Here is a 21,090-nt window from a genome sequence, read left to right as displayed (position 1 = left end):
TTTTTTTTATGAATACATATCGTGGACTTTAACAAAAACTGATGCAACCTTTTCACTATGTGTAGTGTAGTACAGTGTAATTTTATAAACAGATCTACTCACCGAAATCCCACTGAGTTCAATTAAGTCCAGCTCTTACTGTAGTCTTTGTTGTTCCTATGTTGTTCTTGGAGGGGTGTAGGAAGATATAAAGCTGCATTGTACCAAATCCAACTGTGGGTCCACAGTATTGACATCATATACCCATAAAAGGTTTTAGATCACATCTGAAATCATCCATGACATCTGATCCTGACAACTGGGCTGATGGAACATGTGATCAAACCATCTTGAAGCATCGTGTTGCCTGTGGCTTTCCAGAGTTTGAGACAGGAGTCCTTTCCAGCCATTAATGTGAGATGCTATATTAAATCTTGAACCCCTCTACATGTAAAGCATATCTACTGCTTCTACAGTCCTTCACTCCATTTGTGATGGCAGCCCCTCCCCCCAAAAATGTTTCCCAGATCACTTTGATAATTAAATTGTCACTTTTGTGTCTCTAGCAGTTAACATGTCATTAACATCTTCATAATTATGAGTTAATAACATTTTTTCCTCAGCATGCTGATGAAATGGTGGAAAGCTTCACCCATACCTTTTCTTTTTAACAACTTGGTTACATTCTTAGAAGATAAACTAGTGGCTACTTGTTTATATACTCCTCCAGTATAGACAATATGTCTCTGTTTCTTGGTTGATGGAGGGTAGAGTTGCACCCACATCCTGTTTGTTGGCTTTCCATAGACAACTGGATTGCAACTGTGGGAACAGAATGCTAAACCAGATGAGCCTTTTGTCAGATCAAGAAGGGATCTTCTTATGTTTTCTTTGGATAAATGGAGAAAAAGAAAGCCTGACAAGTGTGTGTGCGTGTGTGTGGTGAGATTGACACGTGGAACATATGCTTGGACGTTGCTATAGCTTATACAGTGGGTTCTCAGTGTGAGCAGAATAATTGCAAAAGTACTTTATATCCTGAATAGTCCAAGTATTGGAGGTGACTGTAGTACTTGTGGATGTGATTTCAAAATTATTATCATTTTGCCATAGAAACAGCCCTATTCCGAAAATGGAGTAGAAATTATTTCTTCTATATTACCATGCTCCCAACTGCATCTCAGCCTGAGTAAAGCTGTTCTTCATTGCTGGTTCTATTTGTTTGTGTCAAGCCTCCAGTGGCATAATTTTCTCTTCCACTCCTTTCTCCATGAATGCCTCAGCAGGCTGCCTGCAGCTACAGCATGTATAATTACACATACAGACAGCATTGCCAGTTCGACTATGAATCATCTTTATGATCTCTCTGTTTCACAGGGAAGGGAACACATTATTTAAAAGCAGTTCTTGGAGAAGTTACTTTTTGGATTACACTGGCCGAGCTGGCTGGGGGAGCCTGAGAGGTGTAGTCCCAAGAAAGTAAGTTTCCCAAGTTCTATTCTAAGTCTCAGTAGGAAGAAAAGGTTGTTGGCACATGAGTTGATATGTGGGACAGCCACCACTTTGGCCCAGAGTACAGGAATGGGGTCAGATCTCCTTGTTTTGAGAGTTTCTTTTGCTTACTTCCTCACTAAGGATGTATTTTCCTTCCTATTTAATTCCTGTATTCAGAAATGTTCTCTCTGTTCTGTGAGAATACAAGGGTTTCTACACAATTTTCAATCACCATTTGTACTTCAGAACTTTAGAGAAATTTCATTTGCACAAAAATACATGTGGTTTTCCTATGGAGAGAATATTTATTCTGCACAAAATACACTGATTTCTGTGGTACGTGGTTTTTCTGTGCAGACTGGATAAAGTTGTGGAAAATTGCATAAGCCTCATGTCTATTTGCACATAAATAATTTTCATCCCCAACAAAGCCCTGAAGGTGTGAAGAATCATCTTTATTTCAAGGTGTACTTGTTCTTGTGTTTGTAGTTGTGTTTGTCTTTGTGTTTGTCTGAAACAATGAGACACCTTTTTTCACGGAGTGTGTGAATATGAATCAATATTTTGCACATCTTAACTCCCAATGTACAACTGAACTGGTGGCTTCATTACTTTATTATTGTTGTGTGCCTTCAAGTCATTTCTGACTTATTGGGTCCCTAAGTCATGAAGTTTTCTTGGCAGAATTTTGCTTTCTCTGAGGCAGAGAGTGTGACTTGCATAGGGTCACCCAGTGGGTTTCAGTACCTGAGCAGGGATTCAAACCCTCTCCTCCCAGTGTCCTAGTCCAACACTCAAACCACTACTCCATGCTGGCTGTCTTTGTTACTTTTGTGAAGTACATTTCTGCTTTTGGTTTTCTTGAAAAAGAATCATTAGTTCATTGCAATGTAGAAAGTCCAGATGGTGGAGAACCCCATGGCAAGCCATTATGCCCTTGACCTAACCTTATGCCTTGTCTACACCAGAAGATACTATCCTCTTGCCAGTGATGATCCACTTGCCAATCTGCTCAGTTTTTGTACATGGAAAAGGAGAAATCTGTCATCTTGTCACAGGACACGAAATGACTTGGTCCCTTCTTGAAGTCACTGTCCAGTTTATCTTTTTATCTACTTTCAGCCACTTATGTGTGTCTCTGGTGTGTGTGTGGGGGAGGCGGGAGAGAGAGAGATCATCTGTCTCCTCAGCTCCTTCTTTTGGTATCCCTGCCCATCAATAGATGAAGACTATTTTGAAAATTGTCACTTGCACATAAAACTGTTCCCAGTAGACAAAAAGAGCATGCATCATATGTTCTTGTAGGTTTGCTCTTTAAAAAAAAATAGAACTCACAGAGCCAAGGAGCACAATTTGGAAAAGAATGAACAGCGGAATCTTCTATCACTTTTTATTTTATGCAACTTTACATATACTTAGCTAAGTAGCAGTGGGGCTAAGAAACTCTGTTAGTGAATTGCGAAGGTGCATGTCAGCATACTGGCAAGAGTGTCTGCTGTGCATTGATGCTAGAGATGCCCATTGATGCTGAATGTCCAGTCCTGTGTTGCATTGGTCCCATTGTGCATTGATCCCATTGTACAATAGTCACTTTGTTGGCTGTGCTATGTAATAATTTAGCAACAGCCCTGTACCTGATCTGAGTGTTACAAAATGACCTGATGTTAATTCCTGTGTATGTAAGGCCTGGTACATACCGCCAATAAGTGGCATACCAGGGACAATACTAGGGTACCTAACCTTAATACATATGGATGGCATAACAATGGCAGCTCCCTGTGTACATGGGCACCTCCATTGTTACGTAAGCACCACGTGACATCCACACATTGCCACACAGCGCTTACATAACAAGTGTGCCAGTGGCACACTTGTTACACCGCCCCTGTGGCTTAAAAAGAACCAGCGTTTCTTGGTTTATTTTTCTGCCAGAGGTAAGCTGCATGGTTTGGCGGCTGTGGCTTCCCTCTGGAGGAAAAATAGGCGCCGGCAGGCCGCCATTTTTCTGCGGTCTTTACTGCGCCTTTCACTTTTGAAGACTTCCATACAGGATTCTGGTCAGTGTTGTTTGCTCTGTAATCCTCCCCCCAAAAAGAGTATTTTTCTCTCATTGCAGGGGTATCTTGTGCCCTTTCTATTAGACTGGTCTTTTTGATGTTAGGTATCCTTATGGCATATTAGTAAAACTGACAAAATAGTATCAATATAGAGCTCTTTCTGTGAAAGCAGAATATTGGTGACACAATAGACCACCAAGAAAGGCAAAAATCAACTGTGTGAAAAATGAACCATTACAACAGTCTGCTTCCTTCTTTTGACATAAAGCTGGCAATAGAATGACTTGGATATCAATTATTTTTGCTGTGTCTTGCACTGAGATGGATGTAAAAACAACTGAGCTCTGCCTTTAGTGACTCTTGAAGCATGTTATCGCTTAGTAACATAGTTCTTGGCAGAGTTTACTACAAGTATGAAATAGCAACACCCCCAGCCCTCAACATACATAGCTTAATAATGCATTGTAGAAGCTTTATGGTTCATGAAACTAAGTGCAAAATTAATCCACACGGTACAAATACAGTGTTAAAAGTACATAATGGAGCAATTATATAAAAGTAGGAGGAGTGAGAACAAGAACACCAACAATGTAGTATGTAACAAATTGTTTCAATATATTCTTTTTTAAAAGTGAGAATGCTTGAATGAGGCCTGTCCATTAATTAATGCTGTGACTATTAATGAGTTTTAAAAGCAGAAGGACCACATTAGATTATCTTTCTTTTCTAGAAGTCATTTTAGATTTTATAGTACCACATTTCTTTCCTTCAGTTTGTTCTTCCTAAAACTGAGAAATATTTTTATTGGGCTATTTCATATGTGGACAACAGGGTATAAGGGGAATGCTCATATTAATAAACTCAGTCCAGAGTCAGTTATGGTTTAATATTTGTAATTGTGATATAAAGTCATCCTTGGATATGTGCAAGAGGCACATATAGTAATTGGTATGTGGATGATGGAATTTTTCTGAATAGATTGTTCCTGAGAACTTATTATTGTTGTTATTATTAAGCTTTATTTATAGAGCGCTGTAAATTTATACAGCGCTGTACATATAATCAGTTACGAATAGAATAGAACAGAATAGAATAAACCTGCCTAAGGCATACATTCTACTAAAATAATTTAACAAAATATATGTTAATACATATTAACATTAAATAATAAATATAGCAAGCAATTAAAAATAAACCTACAATAACAATCAAGTGGTGTCAGGGAATGCTTCCCTGAACAGTATTGTCTGTAACTCAGTTTTAAAGCTGGGTAAAGAGGTGATGCACCATGCTTGAGATGGAAGGAGGTTCCAAGAGTGAGGAGCAGCCAGTGAAAGGGTGTGGATCGGGGCTGGAGAAGAGAAAATCTTTGGCTAGGACAACAGTCCTTGATTCCCAGAATGGAGGGTATGAATGGGAAGGTAAGGGGAAAGAAGCTCCGATAAATAATAAGGGGCCAGCCTATGCAGAGCTTTAAAAGTCATCACCAGCAGGTTGTAACGGATACAGAAAGGGAGGGGGAGCCAATGGAGGGATGACATTAAAGGAGAAATATGGTCAAAATGATGAGCAGAACTGATGATGCGTGTAGCTGAATACTGGACAGAAATTAAATGATGGAGATGAGAAAGAGGAAGCCCCACCAGAAGGAGGTTGCAAAAATCTAGTCACATGACTATTAAGGCAAGGACCAGGATCTTGGCAGTGGAGGCTGAAAGAAATTTTAGCAATATTGTAAGGAAAGAATCTACATGCCTTGGCTGTAGCCTGAATCTGGGGATACCCGACAGAGAGGAATAAAAAGTGAAACCAAGACTGCAGGCTTCCTGCACAGGTCGAATAGAGATATTGTCAACAAGAATAGAAAAGGAATATTGAACAGTAGGCTTCGGTGGAAAAACAAGAAGCTCAGTCAACTTCTCTATTTGAAGGCATAGTTCAAGGTGTTCTCTAATTTGAATCATAGCAAGTTTTCTAAGAATAAAATAAAAATCAAGACACCCTATCAAAATGGCCAGCCACTGTGAGATGATGGTGATGATGATGATGATCATCATCATGATACATTTTGGATTTTTCTTGTAGGATATTCCTTTGTACAAGTGTCATGACAAGGAACCAGAGGAAAAGAGCAGGGCAGCAGTCAATCCCTAACTCATAAAATTATAGGATGCTAATTGATACTGATTGAGATTTTTGATCTATCTTGGCCAGTATTGTCAACTCAGCTATGCAGACCTAGATTTCAATCTGGATTTTAATTTAAAGTTTCATTTCTTTGAAACACTAGCTAGAATGAAAACTGTTCAGGTAACTTGTAGAATTGAAGCCAGTTAGATGATACAGTTGGTCCTGTGTATCCATGGATTCTTTATCCACAGATTCAAGCATTCATGGTTTGAAAACATTTTTTAAAAAAATATAGATTCACTTTATTATTATTCCTTTCTACATAATGGGGCTTGAGCTTGAGCTTGAAGTTAACACTGCATCCCCCGCTACATTTGATCAGGTTTTTTTTGGAATCTATATATAAATTCACTAAAAATTTGTAATAACCCTTTTTTGCTCACTGCCTTTGTTTTGTGGAAGAAATGGAGGCATCTCTTGGCTCCCTACCCTTCCCCTTTACGACCTTTTCTTACTCACCCTCTTTTCCAGAGCCCAGAAAAATATGCACAGTTTCAAGGTTGGGAGGTTTATGGCCTGTATACAGTTAGGGACCTGTTCCACAATGGGACGACTATCACAACAGAGTAACTAATCTGTGCTCTGGGCCCTGGTCATCAGAACTGGTATCAAATAATAAATATACAATTATTCTTAAAGAAACTGCTTCAGATACAGGAATATCCTTGTCCACTTACTTTTTTTTGAAAACATGTGCATCTCTCCGGCTATATATTCTAAAGGCCAAATAGCATGTATATATAATTGTCTGCTAGAAGAAACATTTGGGAACTCAACGCTTCATGAGGCAGGATGGGAAGCAGAACTTTCCATTTCAAATGAAGGTAAGCCTTGGGCAAATATATGGACATATTTACCATTTAAAACTAGGTCCATTGCCATTAAAGAGAATACTATCAAGTTGGTCCATCAGTGGTACCTTACCCCAATCAAATTAGCTCGTATGTCTACCAATGCTAATCCAAAATGCAGGAGGGGTTGTGAAGTTAGGGGAACCGTTGTACATATGTGGCTGGATTGTCCCTTAGTGTATGAGTACTGGACAGAAATTTTACAACTGATCTCCAAGATCACTAAACAAAGTATGCAATTATCACCACTTCTGCTCCTGTTCTCCATTTTTATGAACGAAAATAAAGCCCTGCAGCATAAAGAACTTATTAGTTTGCTTCTGGCTGTTGCTGGGCTTGATATAGCCAAGAACTGGAAAATTGGAAAGTTGAATATTGCAGGATGGTGGACTAGACTCTGGGACTTGTGGTTAATGGAGAAAATGGCAGATAATAACAGCAGAGAGGCATACACTCTGGATCAGGGGTAGGCAACCTGCAGCCCGTGGGCCGGATGCGGCCCGGCGAGGCCTGGGACCGGCCCCAGCCCGGTTGTGCCGCCGATTGCCGCCGGGGCCTTTGGGGGGGGGCAATTGTCTATAGAAGCCTCAGAAACATGCATTTATATTAACATTTTTTAAAAAATCAGCAAATTTTTTCGCGTGTCCTCCATTTTTTTTTAAAAAGTGTTTTCCATTTGAAAATTTTGTCCTACATTTGTCCTGGTTTATTTATATATTTAATTTTTTTAAAAAAATATTTAATTATTTATTTTTTGGCTTCGGCCCCCCAGTTGTCTGAGGGACAGCAACCCGGCACCCGGTCCAAAAAGATTGCCTACCCCTGCTCTGGATTGACCTTTCATAAGATTTGGCACCCATTTATTGAATACATTCAGAAAGACTTAGTCTCTACACATCCCCCAATTTTAGCTAATTTTTTGTGGAAAGATGCCTTTCAGGATCCCTGAATACACACCTTTTATCTATAATTTTCAGGGCCTTATCTGGGTTATTGTCTTAGCTAAAAGCTAAACCTTGATTTTGCCATTTTATATAAGGGGCACCAGTTTATTATGCCATTGTATACAATGGGACTTGAGCATCCACAGATTTTGGTATCTAGGATGTGTGTGTCCTGGAACCAAACCCTAGAAGTTACAAATACCTATTGTATCAGCTTTTTGGAGAGAGGCGTGTCTGCTCTTCTCAGGTTGAGCTGATATATATTCAGGCCATGGATGATCCATCCTCCTGATCCATGGATACAGAAGGCTAACTGTATAGAAATCCTGAATAGCTATTTATAATTTCCCCAATCTCTGTGTATGGTAGGATGGGATAAGCAAAGGACGATGTATATTCAAGCCCTAAGCATTTATTTCTAATTCTTTCACCATGCCGGAAAATATTTGTAAAACATTAATCACATTAATCCTTATAAGTAATTAGACTAGGTTTTGACTCAGCTCTGTGAAACCAGCTTGTTCTGCCAGGCTTGTCTTGACAGCTCCTGCTTAACATTTAAGATTTTAAGTGAATTCATGCTTCTTGAAGCTGCGTAATTAATAAGTCTTCAGAAATAGAACAAAGACTGACAGTGTTTAGACAAGAAAGAGAAGACCAACAGATTTGATTAATTGGAGTTTGAGAAACTGGGTAATTGGTGTTTACAAACCATATTAAAGCATGTGTGCCTCTGTGTGTGTGTATTTTAAACAGATGCAACTTCATTCTGAAGTCAAAGTGCAGAATTAATAATGAATTCCCTGATACTGTGAAGTAGACTCTTAATATCACTTCCTGGTTTTGACTGTTTGAAAAGGTCAGTTGTATTCACATCTAGCTATTTTGTTTAGCCTCATAAAGCATAGGATTTACATGTTGGTGGACTGTTAAGTCTTAAATGTGGCATAGCTTCACCCTGTAATTTGAAATTTTACCTATTAAGGAAAAGGAAAAATTCCTGAAGATAAAAGGTGGAAAGAATGAAAGAGAAAGGGCTGAAACCAGTGCTGCACTGGTGCTTCCGTGTTAGTACACCAGAACTTTCTTCCCTTATCTTACCCACTTGCATCCATGGCTTGGAAACAGGCTTCATATTGTGTCCAAGCTCTCTGGAGCAGGTTTTAAGAGCTGTCTTGGGAAGGGAAGAGGAATTTCTTTCCACAGTAACCCCAGGAAAAATTAGAAGACCATGCTCATGAATCAAGGATTCAGCTTTATTGAAAGAAAAGCATTTCTGTCTCACACCCTTGATAACCACTCTTGATAGCTGTTGTACAGAATGAGAGCCCTGAGCCAGTGGTTCATATGCTTTTATAAAGTTTTCAGATAGTTTGCAAAGCTCTCACACACTGTGTGTGTGCTGAGGTAATTTCTTACCTAGGTATGCATTTCATATTGATGTTTTAGTTATCTGTCATGCCAAGTATCAGGCTGGCCATGTTTTTCTCTGAGTGAGCAACCTATGCTGTTGGGAAGCCCCTGTATTCCTCTATTCTGGTGATGAACAAGATGTGCTGAATGTAACTTTCACTTGATGCATAGCAGTTTCTTGCAGCATTCCCTATTAGCCATAGCAAATATTATTATGTTGAAATAGCATCTTTAGCAAAAGCCAAAGCAAAGCCATGTTAAATTCCTTCCCCTTCAGAAGATCACACACACACACACACACACACTCGTAATTCCAATGATAAAAGCAATTCCATCAGCAGGTACTCTGTTGTATTTTTGTGATCATTTATACAGGAGTGGCAAAGTAATACATTTGTCATCCCCATTCCTTTTAGTATCATCCTGAAAATATAATGAAATACTGAAGTTCAGCAATGTAAGACCAACAGTCTAATAGGAAAGGCAGCGCAAAGAAAATCTCTCCATCCACATCCAACAAATGGCAATTAATTCATAATCATCTAAGGTTCATAAAACTATAGTGTATACCAACTAAGAAGCAAAGTTCATCTACCAGAGATATCTGCATAGATCTAATTAAATTCCTGGTAGCTGTCAGGTTCATTCCCTTAAAACAGACAAAAGTTGTAAGTCATTGATATAAAAACATGTCATGTACTCCAATGTGGAAAGCAGTCGCTGTGATCCATAGCTCTGTGGAATTCTGATGCATGTAAAAGCTTTACAGTGAGAGTGGCTACTGATAACTCTTGTATATTATGTGTACCTGAATTCCTGGCTTACAGGGAAGTTGATCAGAAATCCCATAGATTCCCATGTCATTTGTTCTTGAGGATTCTATAAATTAAGAGATCTGGCAAAATCCTTGGGCTTCAATTTAGCTTCATAGCTAGATGGAGAATTATTGAATTAGCCAGAGTTTCAGAAACACTTCAGAAATCCATTAAGAACTCAGCCTGAACAGTGTCTAATACTATTTGACTTTTCATAGCAAATTTTTGCCCTGCAGATGTGAAGTTAATATAAACCCAGCAAGGTCTCCTATGATATAGCATGCTTTAGAGCAAAGAATATAGGGACCTATAGAATTTATAGTATTGATTAACAGAGGCCCGGTACATACCTGTAAAATGGTCTGGGCTGGCAGCGATCTTTTTTCTGCCAGAGGGAAGCTGCAACCGCCAAACCGCGTGGCTTCCTGCCATCAGAAAAAAAAAAACTCTGCAAAAAGCGGGTTCTTCTTAAGCCTCAGTGGCGGCGTAACAAGTGTGCACTGGTGCACTCATTACGTAAGCGCTGCACAGCACCATGCAGACACCGTGTGGCACTTACGTAACAATGGCAGCACCCATGTATACAGGGTGTCACCATTGTTACGCCCTCGTCACATGCAAGAGTTACGAGGCATGTAGGTGCTCCGCCTCCCAGGCAACCCTCGCACTTGACGAGGGCATCGGAAAGGCCTGTCTGTTCCGGGCCAGAGTAAAATTAACCAGTAGAGTTGATTAATGGTGTGAGAAGGGAAATCAATGAGAGGGAATATTAATTCTTGGTATTCTTAAAACCAAATTGCCCAGTATGCATAATGTTCAGATGTACAACAAAATATGAATTTTTCTCAGGGAAAAGAAAACTTCCTTTATGGAGAGTCCATGGGGCCCAGAAAGGAAGACTTGTTCTGATAATGGCTGGCAACAAAATCACTGTGCCTTCACTTCCATGTCAGCACATACAAATGTCTGTACATGTGAATAAAAAAACCATGCAAGAAGAATCTTAATGCGTACATAAGTAAAGTAAATCAAAGTGGATTTTTGTTGGTATAGCGTCTATGTGTAAACATGCAGAAAGATGGTTCTATGTAGTGGTAGTGGACCTTTCTTCCATGACTTAACTGAATATAAAAGAGTCTGCTGTACTGTATATTGGAACCACTTTTGCAATTTTGAATGAAAAAAATTAGTTGAGATCCTTTAGAAAAGGAAGAAAGGTGTATCTAATATAAAGCAGTGGACAGAATGGGTAGGAGGAGAAACAAGGGTAACAACACTCTTAACCTGTAAACTCAAAATCATGTAGACTTTCATTTCATTCATACTAGTCCTTCGCATTGAGAACAAGTGTTCCCAAACTTTCTACCTCCAAGAGTGTGTTAAGAGAGTTTTGCAAAAGGACTCAGATACAGCAGTCAATCTGCCCTGTGCAAAGGTGAAGGCAGATGGAGTTTGGGAATATCACATGGCAATTATAATTATTACAATTTTACATTGGTATCCTATCCCTCTTTGAAATTTGTTTCTTTTTTGCCACTGTAGTTTTCCTGTAACAGTGCATTCCTTTGCCGCAAGATATATTAATATATAATTCCTGTTTGAAGATTGCTAAATTGTTTGCCACAGAAATGGCCTGGTAGGAAGAAATCTGGTTGTTTTCCTTAGTTTTGGGGCTGTCATGGCAATATTTCCTCAGAAGGTAGTATTCAGACATAACCAGTGTAGGTTCTTTTCTGCACTGGTGCAATTCTGGACAAATTATATAGTGTAAATATGAAATACATAGACAACACGGTGTAGCCACTGACAACAGCATAAGGGAGGTAAGCTGTTAAAGTCTAATATTTGTCATCTATTTTCCAGACATCATTCCTTCCAAATGTTTTCTTATGGTCTTCTTCCTCAGTAGAGGCATAATAGATTTTCCCTTCCTCCTCTGCATGATTTCCTATCTGCCTGGTAGCTACATTGTATCCCCTTCCTATGCACTAATTCTCTGTAAGGTTCTCTGTATTCTGTGTGAATATTTTATTTTCTTACTATTTATTATTTTATTTTACTTTATTCTATTTATATCCAACCATTCTCCTGACATGGAGCAACCCAAAATGGCTTACAACATGACAATCAACAAAGTATACCTAAATCCTATTTTTTTAAAAAACCTATAAAACAATTAAATTTACCATGTTAAAACATAGTACTTTAAAGGTATCAAATCATTTAAAACTTTAAAAAGAACAATAAAAGTACAGCAAATATGCTCTTCTGTATACTTATCAAATGCTTGCTCAGATAAAAAGGTCTGTACCTCTCAGCAGAATGTGAACACAGTCAGTAGAATGGTTAGACTTGATCAGGAAGGGCATGGGTCTGGGTTGGCAGGACCTGAGCAAAGATGCTGAGGACAGGGGGTCTTGGAGATGTCTCATTCATAGGGTCACTATGAGTTGAAATAGACTCAAGGACAGTTAACAACAACAAGAAGATTAGGAATAAAGAGGGGACCATCCTGGTCTCCCATGGGAGAGCATTCCACAAACCAGGGATAGTCACTGGCAGCATCTACACTGCAGAATTAATGCAGTTTGACATTGCTTTAACTGCCGTGGCTCAGTTCTATGGAACTCTGGGTTTTGTAGTTTTGAGAGATACATTTAGCCTTCTTTGTCAGAGAGCTTTGGTGCCACATCAAACTATAAATCCCAGGATTCCATAGGATGGAGCCATGACACACATTTCTGCAGTGTTGCAACAACCACTTTTTTCATGTCCTCACCCAGTATGTAACAACACTATTAGAGTCTCCCTAATGCATTGTCTCTGCTCTGGACACAGAGCCAGATTTTTAGGCTCATTTGCTTGGGATTAGGTCCCATTGAATGTAATGGGACTCACTTCTGAGTAGTCATGAATAGGATTGTACTGGTAGAAATCCAAATTGAGGGTGAAATTCAGATGAAAATTGAAAAGCATTCCTAATTATTATTTATTCTCATACTGGTGCAAAACAAATTATGACTTACTGTTAGTCACTATGGATCATAAAATTAGACTGGCAGTGATTCTGTCTTATGGATTGGTACAGCAGTTTGGTGTCCTTGAGACAGAACTGTGACCAAGTCCTTGTTTTGAGGGTATTGCAGATTTCTAGGACGAAAGGAGCAGTCATCGTCTTGTGAGCATGAATAGCAAAGCTCTTCCTTGTCTTCCAGCATATGCTGGATGCAATTAGGCAGTCATCCAAAAAAATAAAAAAGGCCTTGTAAACATCCTGAATCCATGCCACATTCTGCTGCCATCAGATGCTGCCAAATGCCTAAATGAGTGTTCAGGCCAAAGAGCCTGAAAGGTATAAAGTAGATCTCTGAACAGAATGCTTTACTTGTGTAGTATATGAATAGGGAATGAACCAACCTGAAGGACTTTGTGTTAATTTTCAGAACACAGTGTTCAGCCAACCTATCTCCTTTCCTCCTTTCCATTTAAGAGAGGTGTGATAGGAAACCAAATGACATCATTTTCAAGGAGAGCAATGTGGGAAGCAAGCAATCTTTGTCTGCCCTTGTCCTGTACAAATGGGCTTTAAATGCAATGTAATTCAGATTTTAATATTTGCTTGTAAAGTGTAAGTGTACATTTTGAAAGCTGATAATAGACTGTAAATACTGGAAACGTTGGCTGTAATGGCATTACCTAAACTGGGCAATTTATTTGTTTCTAGGTATGGCAGTGTGGTGGTAGCGTTGAAGTGCTGCCTTGCTCTAGGATTGCCCATATTGAACGAGCTCATAAACCGTATACAGAAGACCTAACTACTCATGTCCGAAGAAATGCACTAAGAGTGGCCGAAGTCTGGATGGATGAATTCAAAAGTCATGTTTATATGGCTTGGAATATTCCCCAAGAGGTGGGTTGTGAATAAATGGTGCTATGGCCAAGAAGCCTTAATTACACTTCACTAACAAGTTCACAAGTTGCTGTACTGGCAGTTGGCCCCCAGCATGCCCACATAGAGTATATCTATCATGGGACCCAGTAGACTATTGCTAACTGTAAATGAGAGCATTCCAGTCTGAGAAACAGTTTGGAAAACTCCTCCCTCCATTTTGGTTTGAGAATGGAGTCATTAGGGAACTGAAGAAACAATTTTACATACTGACATGCCAGGCCAGTTGTCCAGCACTCAGACTGAACAATCTGGCACCAAAGCAAACATATGCCTTACCATTTATAGCATCTTTTGAAAACCTGCCTAGCAGCAGCAAACAACATATAAGAGCACACTAAATATTTATTAGCCTATCATTGAACCATAGTCATTAAATAGTGATAAAATTATCAAAGTGAGGACAAAGTAAAAACTATTTACATTTACATTTCAAATTGTTATTGTTATTAATAAAAAGTATAAATTAGTCAGTGGTGGAGTCCGAGTGTTTGGGAAATGCTTTTCTTTGAGATTCATAAGAGGTTAATAACTCTGCAGCTTCCAAAATATTCCCTGGTTATGCACAGCTTTCCTTCAGCATGTCTGTACCTTACTTTGGTCTCATGGTCACCTTTCCACATCAGAACCTAACAGAAAATGCACGTAGCTTGAGGAAAGAAGCTACACTGATCCTCATCTGAAGGATCATCAGTAGGGAGCAGTCCACCTTACTGCTGTGTATTAAAACCACCAAAAGAAAAGAAACCTGCAGCAAAAACAAAACATGTCAAAATTGCCACCTACCAAAGTAAGAAGAAGGAACACCAGATTAGGAATATCAAGCTTCTTCATTAGGCTAAAAAAATCGGATTGAATACAGAGTTTCTGACAGTCAAGAAAAACTGAGTGGGGTATATATACTGTTGGTTGAGAGGAAGCGATTTGCATGTTAATCTGTGTATTGTTCTATTGTTGAATGGCTAGATACCCTGAGACCTTGCCATTCAACAACAGAACAATACACAGATTAACATGCAAATCACTTCCTCTCAACTAACAGTATATATACTCCACTCTCTTCCATGCCAGCATTCTCTGAAGATGTCAGCCACAGCTGCTGGCTAAACAGGAATAAACTCTAAACAGGAATAAACTACATAGAGTCATAGAGGTGGAAGAAGCCAAAAGGGCCATCCAGGCCAACTCCCTGCCATGCAGAAAGACACAATGAAAGCAATCCCAACAGATGGCCATCTAGCCTCTGCTTAAGAACCTCCAAAGAAGAAGAAAACTTTACTTCACTCTGAGGCAGCATATTCGACTGTCGAAACACTCTTACCATCAGAAAGTTCTTTGCAATGTTTAGGTGGAATCTCTTTTCCTTCAGTTTGCATCCATTGCTCCATGTCCTAGTCCCCAGAGTAGCAGAAAACAAGCTTCTTCCATCCTCATGATGACATCCCTTCAAACATGGCTATAATGTCACCCACCCCCCCCCCCCCCAACTTTCTCTTCTCCAGGTTAAACATATCCATTTCCCTATGTTGCTCCTCATAGCGCATGGTTTTCAGGCCATTTTTCCCAAACCAATGTCCTTTAGCTAATACTACTACTTTATCACCCCTATCCAACACCCCTGTCCAGGGAGTTAAAGAATTACATCTTGCAGATGCCTAGTCAGAGAAGAGTGAATTAGAGATAGTTAAAAAACAGAGATAAGGAGCCTACAAAAGCAACTGTAGGGTCCTTAAAGAAGAGAAGTTTATTTAGATTGGAGCTGACAACCTCAGAAGGAAAACTTGCCAACAAGACTTTATTCACACAGCAGAAATAATGCAATTTAACGCACTTTAACTGCCATGGCTCGTGCTATGGAATTATGGGAGTTGTAGTTTTGTGAGATTTTTAGCCTTTCTGACAAAGAGCTCTGATGCCATAAGAAACTACAATTCCAAGAATTCCATTCCATAGCATTGAATCATGGCAGTTAAAGTGGTGTCAAAGTGGATAATTTGTGCAGTGCAGATGCAGCCCAAGTTAACATTCTATACCATCCATGTTTGAACAGCACTGTTCAACATTCTATACCATCCTTGTCAGAACAGCACTGTTCTGTGTAGCACATGGCTTTCCAAGCCCATGTTTCAGGGATGTCTTTTCTTCTTCAAGAGGTAACTCTGCTTCCTCCCAAAAGGAGGGTATATTTTGCAAGGAGACCTTTGTTGCTTAGAACTGTGGATGTAAAACAGGGTTAACAGATATTTCTGCATATTCCTGTGAAAAGAAAAGCATTAAATGAAAAAAAAATCTAGATGTACAAAAAAATCCCAGCACTATTTTTTTCTTAGCAGGCAATATTTTTAAACAATTTAGTAACCAAATATTGTACACCTCACCTGTACTTTCAATTTTATATTTTTCCAGATGTGCAAGTATTGGTAATTACTTTGGCAAATATGGCATTAATCCTGGTTTACAAGATCAAATACAGTCACCCTTCCTTTCTCATGGACTTGAGATCCACGGTCTTGAATATTCATGGAGGGGCAACCTCTGTTATTTTCAATGGGACATGCCCCCTGTGCACGCACATGGGCATGCACCCCATTCAAGCCTATGGGCATGAATATTTATGAGTCTCCATTTTCACGGGAGGGGTCTGGAACAGATCCCCCATGAAAACGGAGGGCCGACTGTATATCTATTTGTATACTAATTATAGTTTATAACCTGCAACAGCAACAAAATCACTATAGGTTAGAAAACTGAAAATGGGTTTTTATCTCATCATTGTGTTAAAATAAATTACAGATTCAAATGCTTGTATATTAAGGAATAAGAACCAGAGTATTTCTTAATCAAGTCAGTATGTCTTTCAAAAGTGATCTTTGAGTGGTCTATGTTGAGAGGCATTTTTACTGACGAAAGAAATGAATGGGAACCATGTAACAAGAAATGTCTTGCTTATCTATACCCTTAGTTGATTAACTCCGATACCAGCTTCTCTGCAAGATTAATTTTCCAAATGCCAGTTACATTATCATGAAGGCATTTTTCCTAATTCTTGCTATCGCCATCTTTGCCAATACTAGTAAAAGGGTAACAAAGAACTTTGTGGAACAAGTTTATTTCAGAGTATAGAAGCACAGACAGACAATAAGAAAAGAAATTTCTGGGTCGTAATATCATTTACATAATGCAATGTGGGAGCTTGTCAAAGGCTAACTATTCTCCTAGTTCCTCTTTCTTTACACTTTTGGTACCATCAATTCTGGGTCCACATGGCAAGCATTCATGCACTGCGTCAATCTTTGACAAGCCTAGAATGGAAGGTTATATAGCACGCAGGTTCTTATTACCTAAACAAGGCTCTCGAATCTACCAGAAGATAATATTTTTATGTAAAGTTTATTTATTTTGTATTTTGTTTGAATATTTTGAGCTTTGCACAGAGATATAATCTACAGTAAAAATGTCTCATTTTACTTCCTGTCAAACAGTGGACCAGAATTTGCATTTAGATGCCTCTCTAGTAATCTTCGCTGTATAGCTATAATGAGATAAATTATTGATCTCCACTTACAGCCTCTTTATGGAACTCATGTATCTTCAACTCCACAGAACTGTATTATGCAAGCCAAGGCTTACCAATAAAATGTAATAAAAAGGAGGGGGGGCAGAATTTTGCAAATGCATTTAATAAAAGCATTTGCTGAAATGTTCATATCAACAACAACAACAAAAAGGCTGGCCAACAGTTGAAAAGGGTGAACAGGATTTCTATTCTATGCAATGAAAAAAGAAAGTCGAATACCATAATTTATTGGCTAATGGAATCTGTAAAATAGGCTATACTTCTGCCAACAGAAATGTAGTTTCCAGGACTACTTACTGTTCAGCACTCTTTGTTTCGGAATCAGTAAATGGCTTTAAAGGAATTATTGTTGCAGAAGCTTATTTAAAAATCTACTGAAGCTAGTGGGGATTTTTCCATTGATTAAGTAAGGACCCTGGATTGGGCTCCCAAATTACAGTGATTTTTTTAAAAATCTTTAAACACGTGATTTTGTATGAACAGCTATTGAATGCAGAAAGTGAAGTATTTTAATTGCCTTGTGGTGCATATCCCTCTGTGGCTGTATTTTGGTGAATTGTACAAAGCATGGGACAAAATGATAACATGAACACTGTGACTGTGAATAATCTCTCTGACATTTTGTTGTTGTTGTTGCATTTGCACAGGATTCTGGAATTGACATTGGTGATATTTCTGAGAGGAAAGCTTTGAGAAAAAAGCTGCAATGCAAGACCTTTAGGTGGTATCTTGTCAGCGTGTACCCAGAAATGAGAATGTACTCAGACACTGTGGCCTACGGGGTGGTAAGAATCCTGTTTTATTTACCTTGATTGCTCATAGGAAGACAACAGGGCAGAAAACTTCCTACAGATGGAGTATTCTTCCATGTTAAAGGCCTTGAGACGAACTGTGGGCCATTTATTAACTGAGTAGCTTGTGATTAGTAGGTACAAGGTGACAATACTATTATGCTTGGCAGATACATTTTCTCTTTTGCTGTAGTACTTTATTTATGTCCTTATATTACAAAAACTTGATTGAATTTTCAGAATGTGCTAATTTGAAATGTTGTTGTTTGTTTATAATGCCTTTTTCATCAAACATCAACATATGCAATCAAAGAGAAGAGCAATAAAACATAACACTGTAAATATAAATGAAAAGAAATCCTCAACATCATACCAGTATTTACTTATCTCAGCACCCTCAGGCACAATTTAGCAGCTTAATCAGGCAAATTAAACAGGAAGGTCTTCAACACTTTACCAAAATGGGTGAGATCCTCCTGCAGCTGGAGGTCCAAAGGAAGACCATTCCACAGATGCAGAACCAGGTCTTGAAAGACCCACAGCCTTGAAAGGGCTGTGTGCATCAGTGGAATAGACACTTTGCCTCTGCCTGCAGATTCGTAGATAACACATACTATAATGATCCTACATTCATCTGTTACCCTCACCACAGGCTAGTCCCATTGCAAAAGTGGATCTACCAGTTCATCTCCATGCACAAATACCAGTTTCCTATGCCTTTGTGCACCAACGACCAGTGCTAAAACTTCAACTTCATCTCCATACACAAAGGATTTCTAATTTGAATTTACATCCTTACACACCAATGACATATATAGCTCTGTGTCTGGCTTCCACTCCACCAAATACATCTGAGGAAGTAGACTGCCAATTTCTTTCTTTCAGTTAGTCTCAAAGGTGCCTCAAGATCTCTCTTCTAATGATACTAGATGATCTGTCAGATTCGGAGGCGGGGGGGGGGGTACTAAAGTGCAATTTTTAAATACCAGAACCAAAGGTTGAAATGAACTTTGGACCAAACTTGTAGCCAGAAAAGAGATGTATGGGAAGAAGAGTGTGAATATTTAAGGAAACATAACACAATCCAGAGAGCACTGTTCTGGATTAAAACCAGAGGAACAAGAGAGCAGGAAGGAGGGAAGAAAGCAGATGGACAGATTCAGTGGTCAAAAACCTTCAGATCCTATGGATGTTCAAAAGACGGAAATTACATGCTTTAGCTGTCACCCTGTTAAAGGGGTCAAAGGACAAATGATAACCCAGCAGGATTCCTAGGTTTCTGGCAACTGAGAAAGGAACCCTGTGCAACCCTGTAAACACAGTGGAGGTAGTGAAAGTGGGACTACTCTGTGGTCAGGATGAAACACCAAAATCTCATTTTTATCACTATTCATCTTAAGACAGTGGGTGGTCATGCACAAGAAAACACTCAACAGATAGCCTATTACAGATTTCTACACAGAGGAATGAGTTTATTGGAAACTGGAAAATCATCTGCATAAATGTGATACTGAAAACCCAATACTGAAATAAGAAATCCAAGAGGAGGGATGATGTGTGTGTGTGTGTGTGTGTGTGTGTGTGTGAATGATCCTAAACCGATCCTTGTGGCACCCTACAGTTACAGGGAAAGTTTTTGACATAGTTCTCCAAAATGAAAGAGAAAATGAATGATCACATGCAAAAGATTTAAACCAGTACAACAAAGCATTCCCCATCATTTCTTATGATGCCATCTGTAATGGTAGGATCTGACGGTCCAAAGTATCAAAGGCTATAGAAAGATCTAACAGGATCAAATAGATGTTAGATGCTGAGCCTTTGCCACTGGATTATTATTTACTACATGAGTCATGTTTATTCGGTGCCGTGACCTGTATGAAACCCTGATTGAAATGAGTCAAGAAGACTGTGTGTAGTCAGATAAGCATCAATTGGGAAAGGTCAGCTCTCCAAAATTTTAGAAAGAAATGAGCGAAGAGACACAGGCCAATAATTAGCACAAAGTGAAGGATCCAGGCAAGGTTTCTTTAATAGAGGATGCAAGACAGCTTAAAGCAGCCCAGGAAAATACCCTTTGGAAAGGAACAATTCATCAAGTGAATATACAGTTGACCCTCAATATTCATGGATTTTTTTATTCCAGATTCAACCATCCAAAACTTTAAAATATTTTACGAAATATTAATTCCAAAAAGCAAACCTAGAGTTCACCATTTTATATAAGGCATATCATTTTATTATGCCACTGTATTTTATGGGACATGAGCATCCACAGATTTTGACATCCATGGGGGTCCTGGAGCCAAACCTCAGCGGATACCAAGGGCCCACTGTATAAGGCAGAAGCAGAGGTAAAGGACTGGATAAAGAAAGGAAGGAAAGAGTGCAGTAAGTGGAAAGAGAAAGAAGACAATACTATCTGACCCATGACTGCCTCTGCAACAAGAGGAAAATGACACTTTGCCTGTGATGGTAAAAGCAAGGCCTGCCCCAAAGGCTGTGGTAGATCAACCAATGGCAACTGAGGTGGAGATCCATCCACCAAAAATAATTTAACAATTGAGGTCACCTTCTGGTTAAAATCACTTGCAGAGAGATCCTGAACTAAAGGACCCTTGGTGCTGTCAGCAATTAGACTCAATAAGTTATTAAAGGTGACAATTGATGAGACATACAGACTTGAGCTTGAATCTTTTCCTGCAAATAGGATTGTCAAGACTCATATACATCAGAACAATAAGTTGAACAAGCAATCCTCAAACTTTGATACAATTCCTCTGATGAATTTTTCCTCCACTGCCTTTCCTACTGATAGGCAATAGTTTGCTCCATGTGCAGCTCTGGCTGCAGCCAAGGTGCTGGTTAGCACTATATGACTAAGTGAGTTCTTGATGGTGTCACACCTTCTAGAGACATTTTTGTTGCAGTGTTAAATTGATTAGCCAGAGCATCTGGATTTAATGCATCTTCTTTGGTACCCCCATTTCACGCTTCATTCCTCCACCTCTACTAGGTTGGACCTAAAAT

General features: G+C 39.1%; 1 protein-coding gene across 3 annotated transcripts in view; it reads left to right on the top strand.

Annotated features, from left to right (window-relative positions):
- Positions 1 to 21,090, top strand: part of GALNT18 (polypeptide N-acetylgalactosaminyltransferase 18) — a 418,358-nt gene that overhangs the window by 320,215 nt on the left and 77,053 nt on the right. For all 3 annotated transcript variants that reach the window (XM_042446014.1, XM_042446013.1, XM_042446015.1), the window contains exons 7-8: positions 13,468 to 13,653; positions 17,917 to 18,054. In XM_042446014.1, the coding sequence (XP_042301948.1) occupies positions 13,468 to 13,653; positions 17,917 to 18,054 (324 nt within the window). The remainder of the gene's footprint in view (positions 1 to 13,467; positions 13,654 to 17,916; positions 18,055 to 21,090) is intronic.

The sequence above is a fragment of the Sceloporus undulatus genome, chromosome 1, assembly GCF_019175285.1.
Source record: "Sceloporus undulatus isolate JIND9_A2432 ecotype Alabama chromosome 1, SceUnd_v1.1, whole genome shotgun sequence".
Classification (NCBI taxonomy): domain Eukaryota; kingdom Metazoa; phylum Chordata; class Lepidosauria; order Squamata; family Phrynosomatidae; genus Sceloporus; species Sceloporus undulatus.
This window is presented reverse-complemented; position numbering and strand designations above follow the sequence as displayed.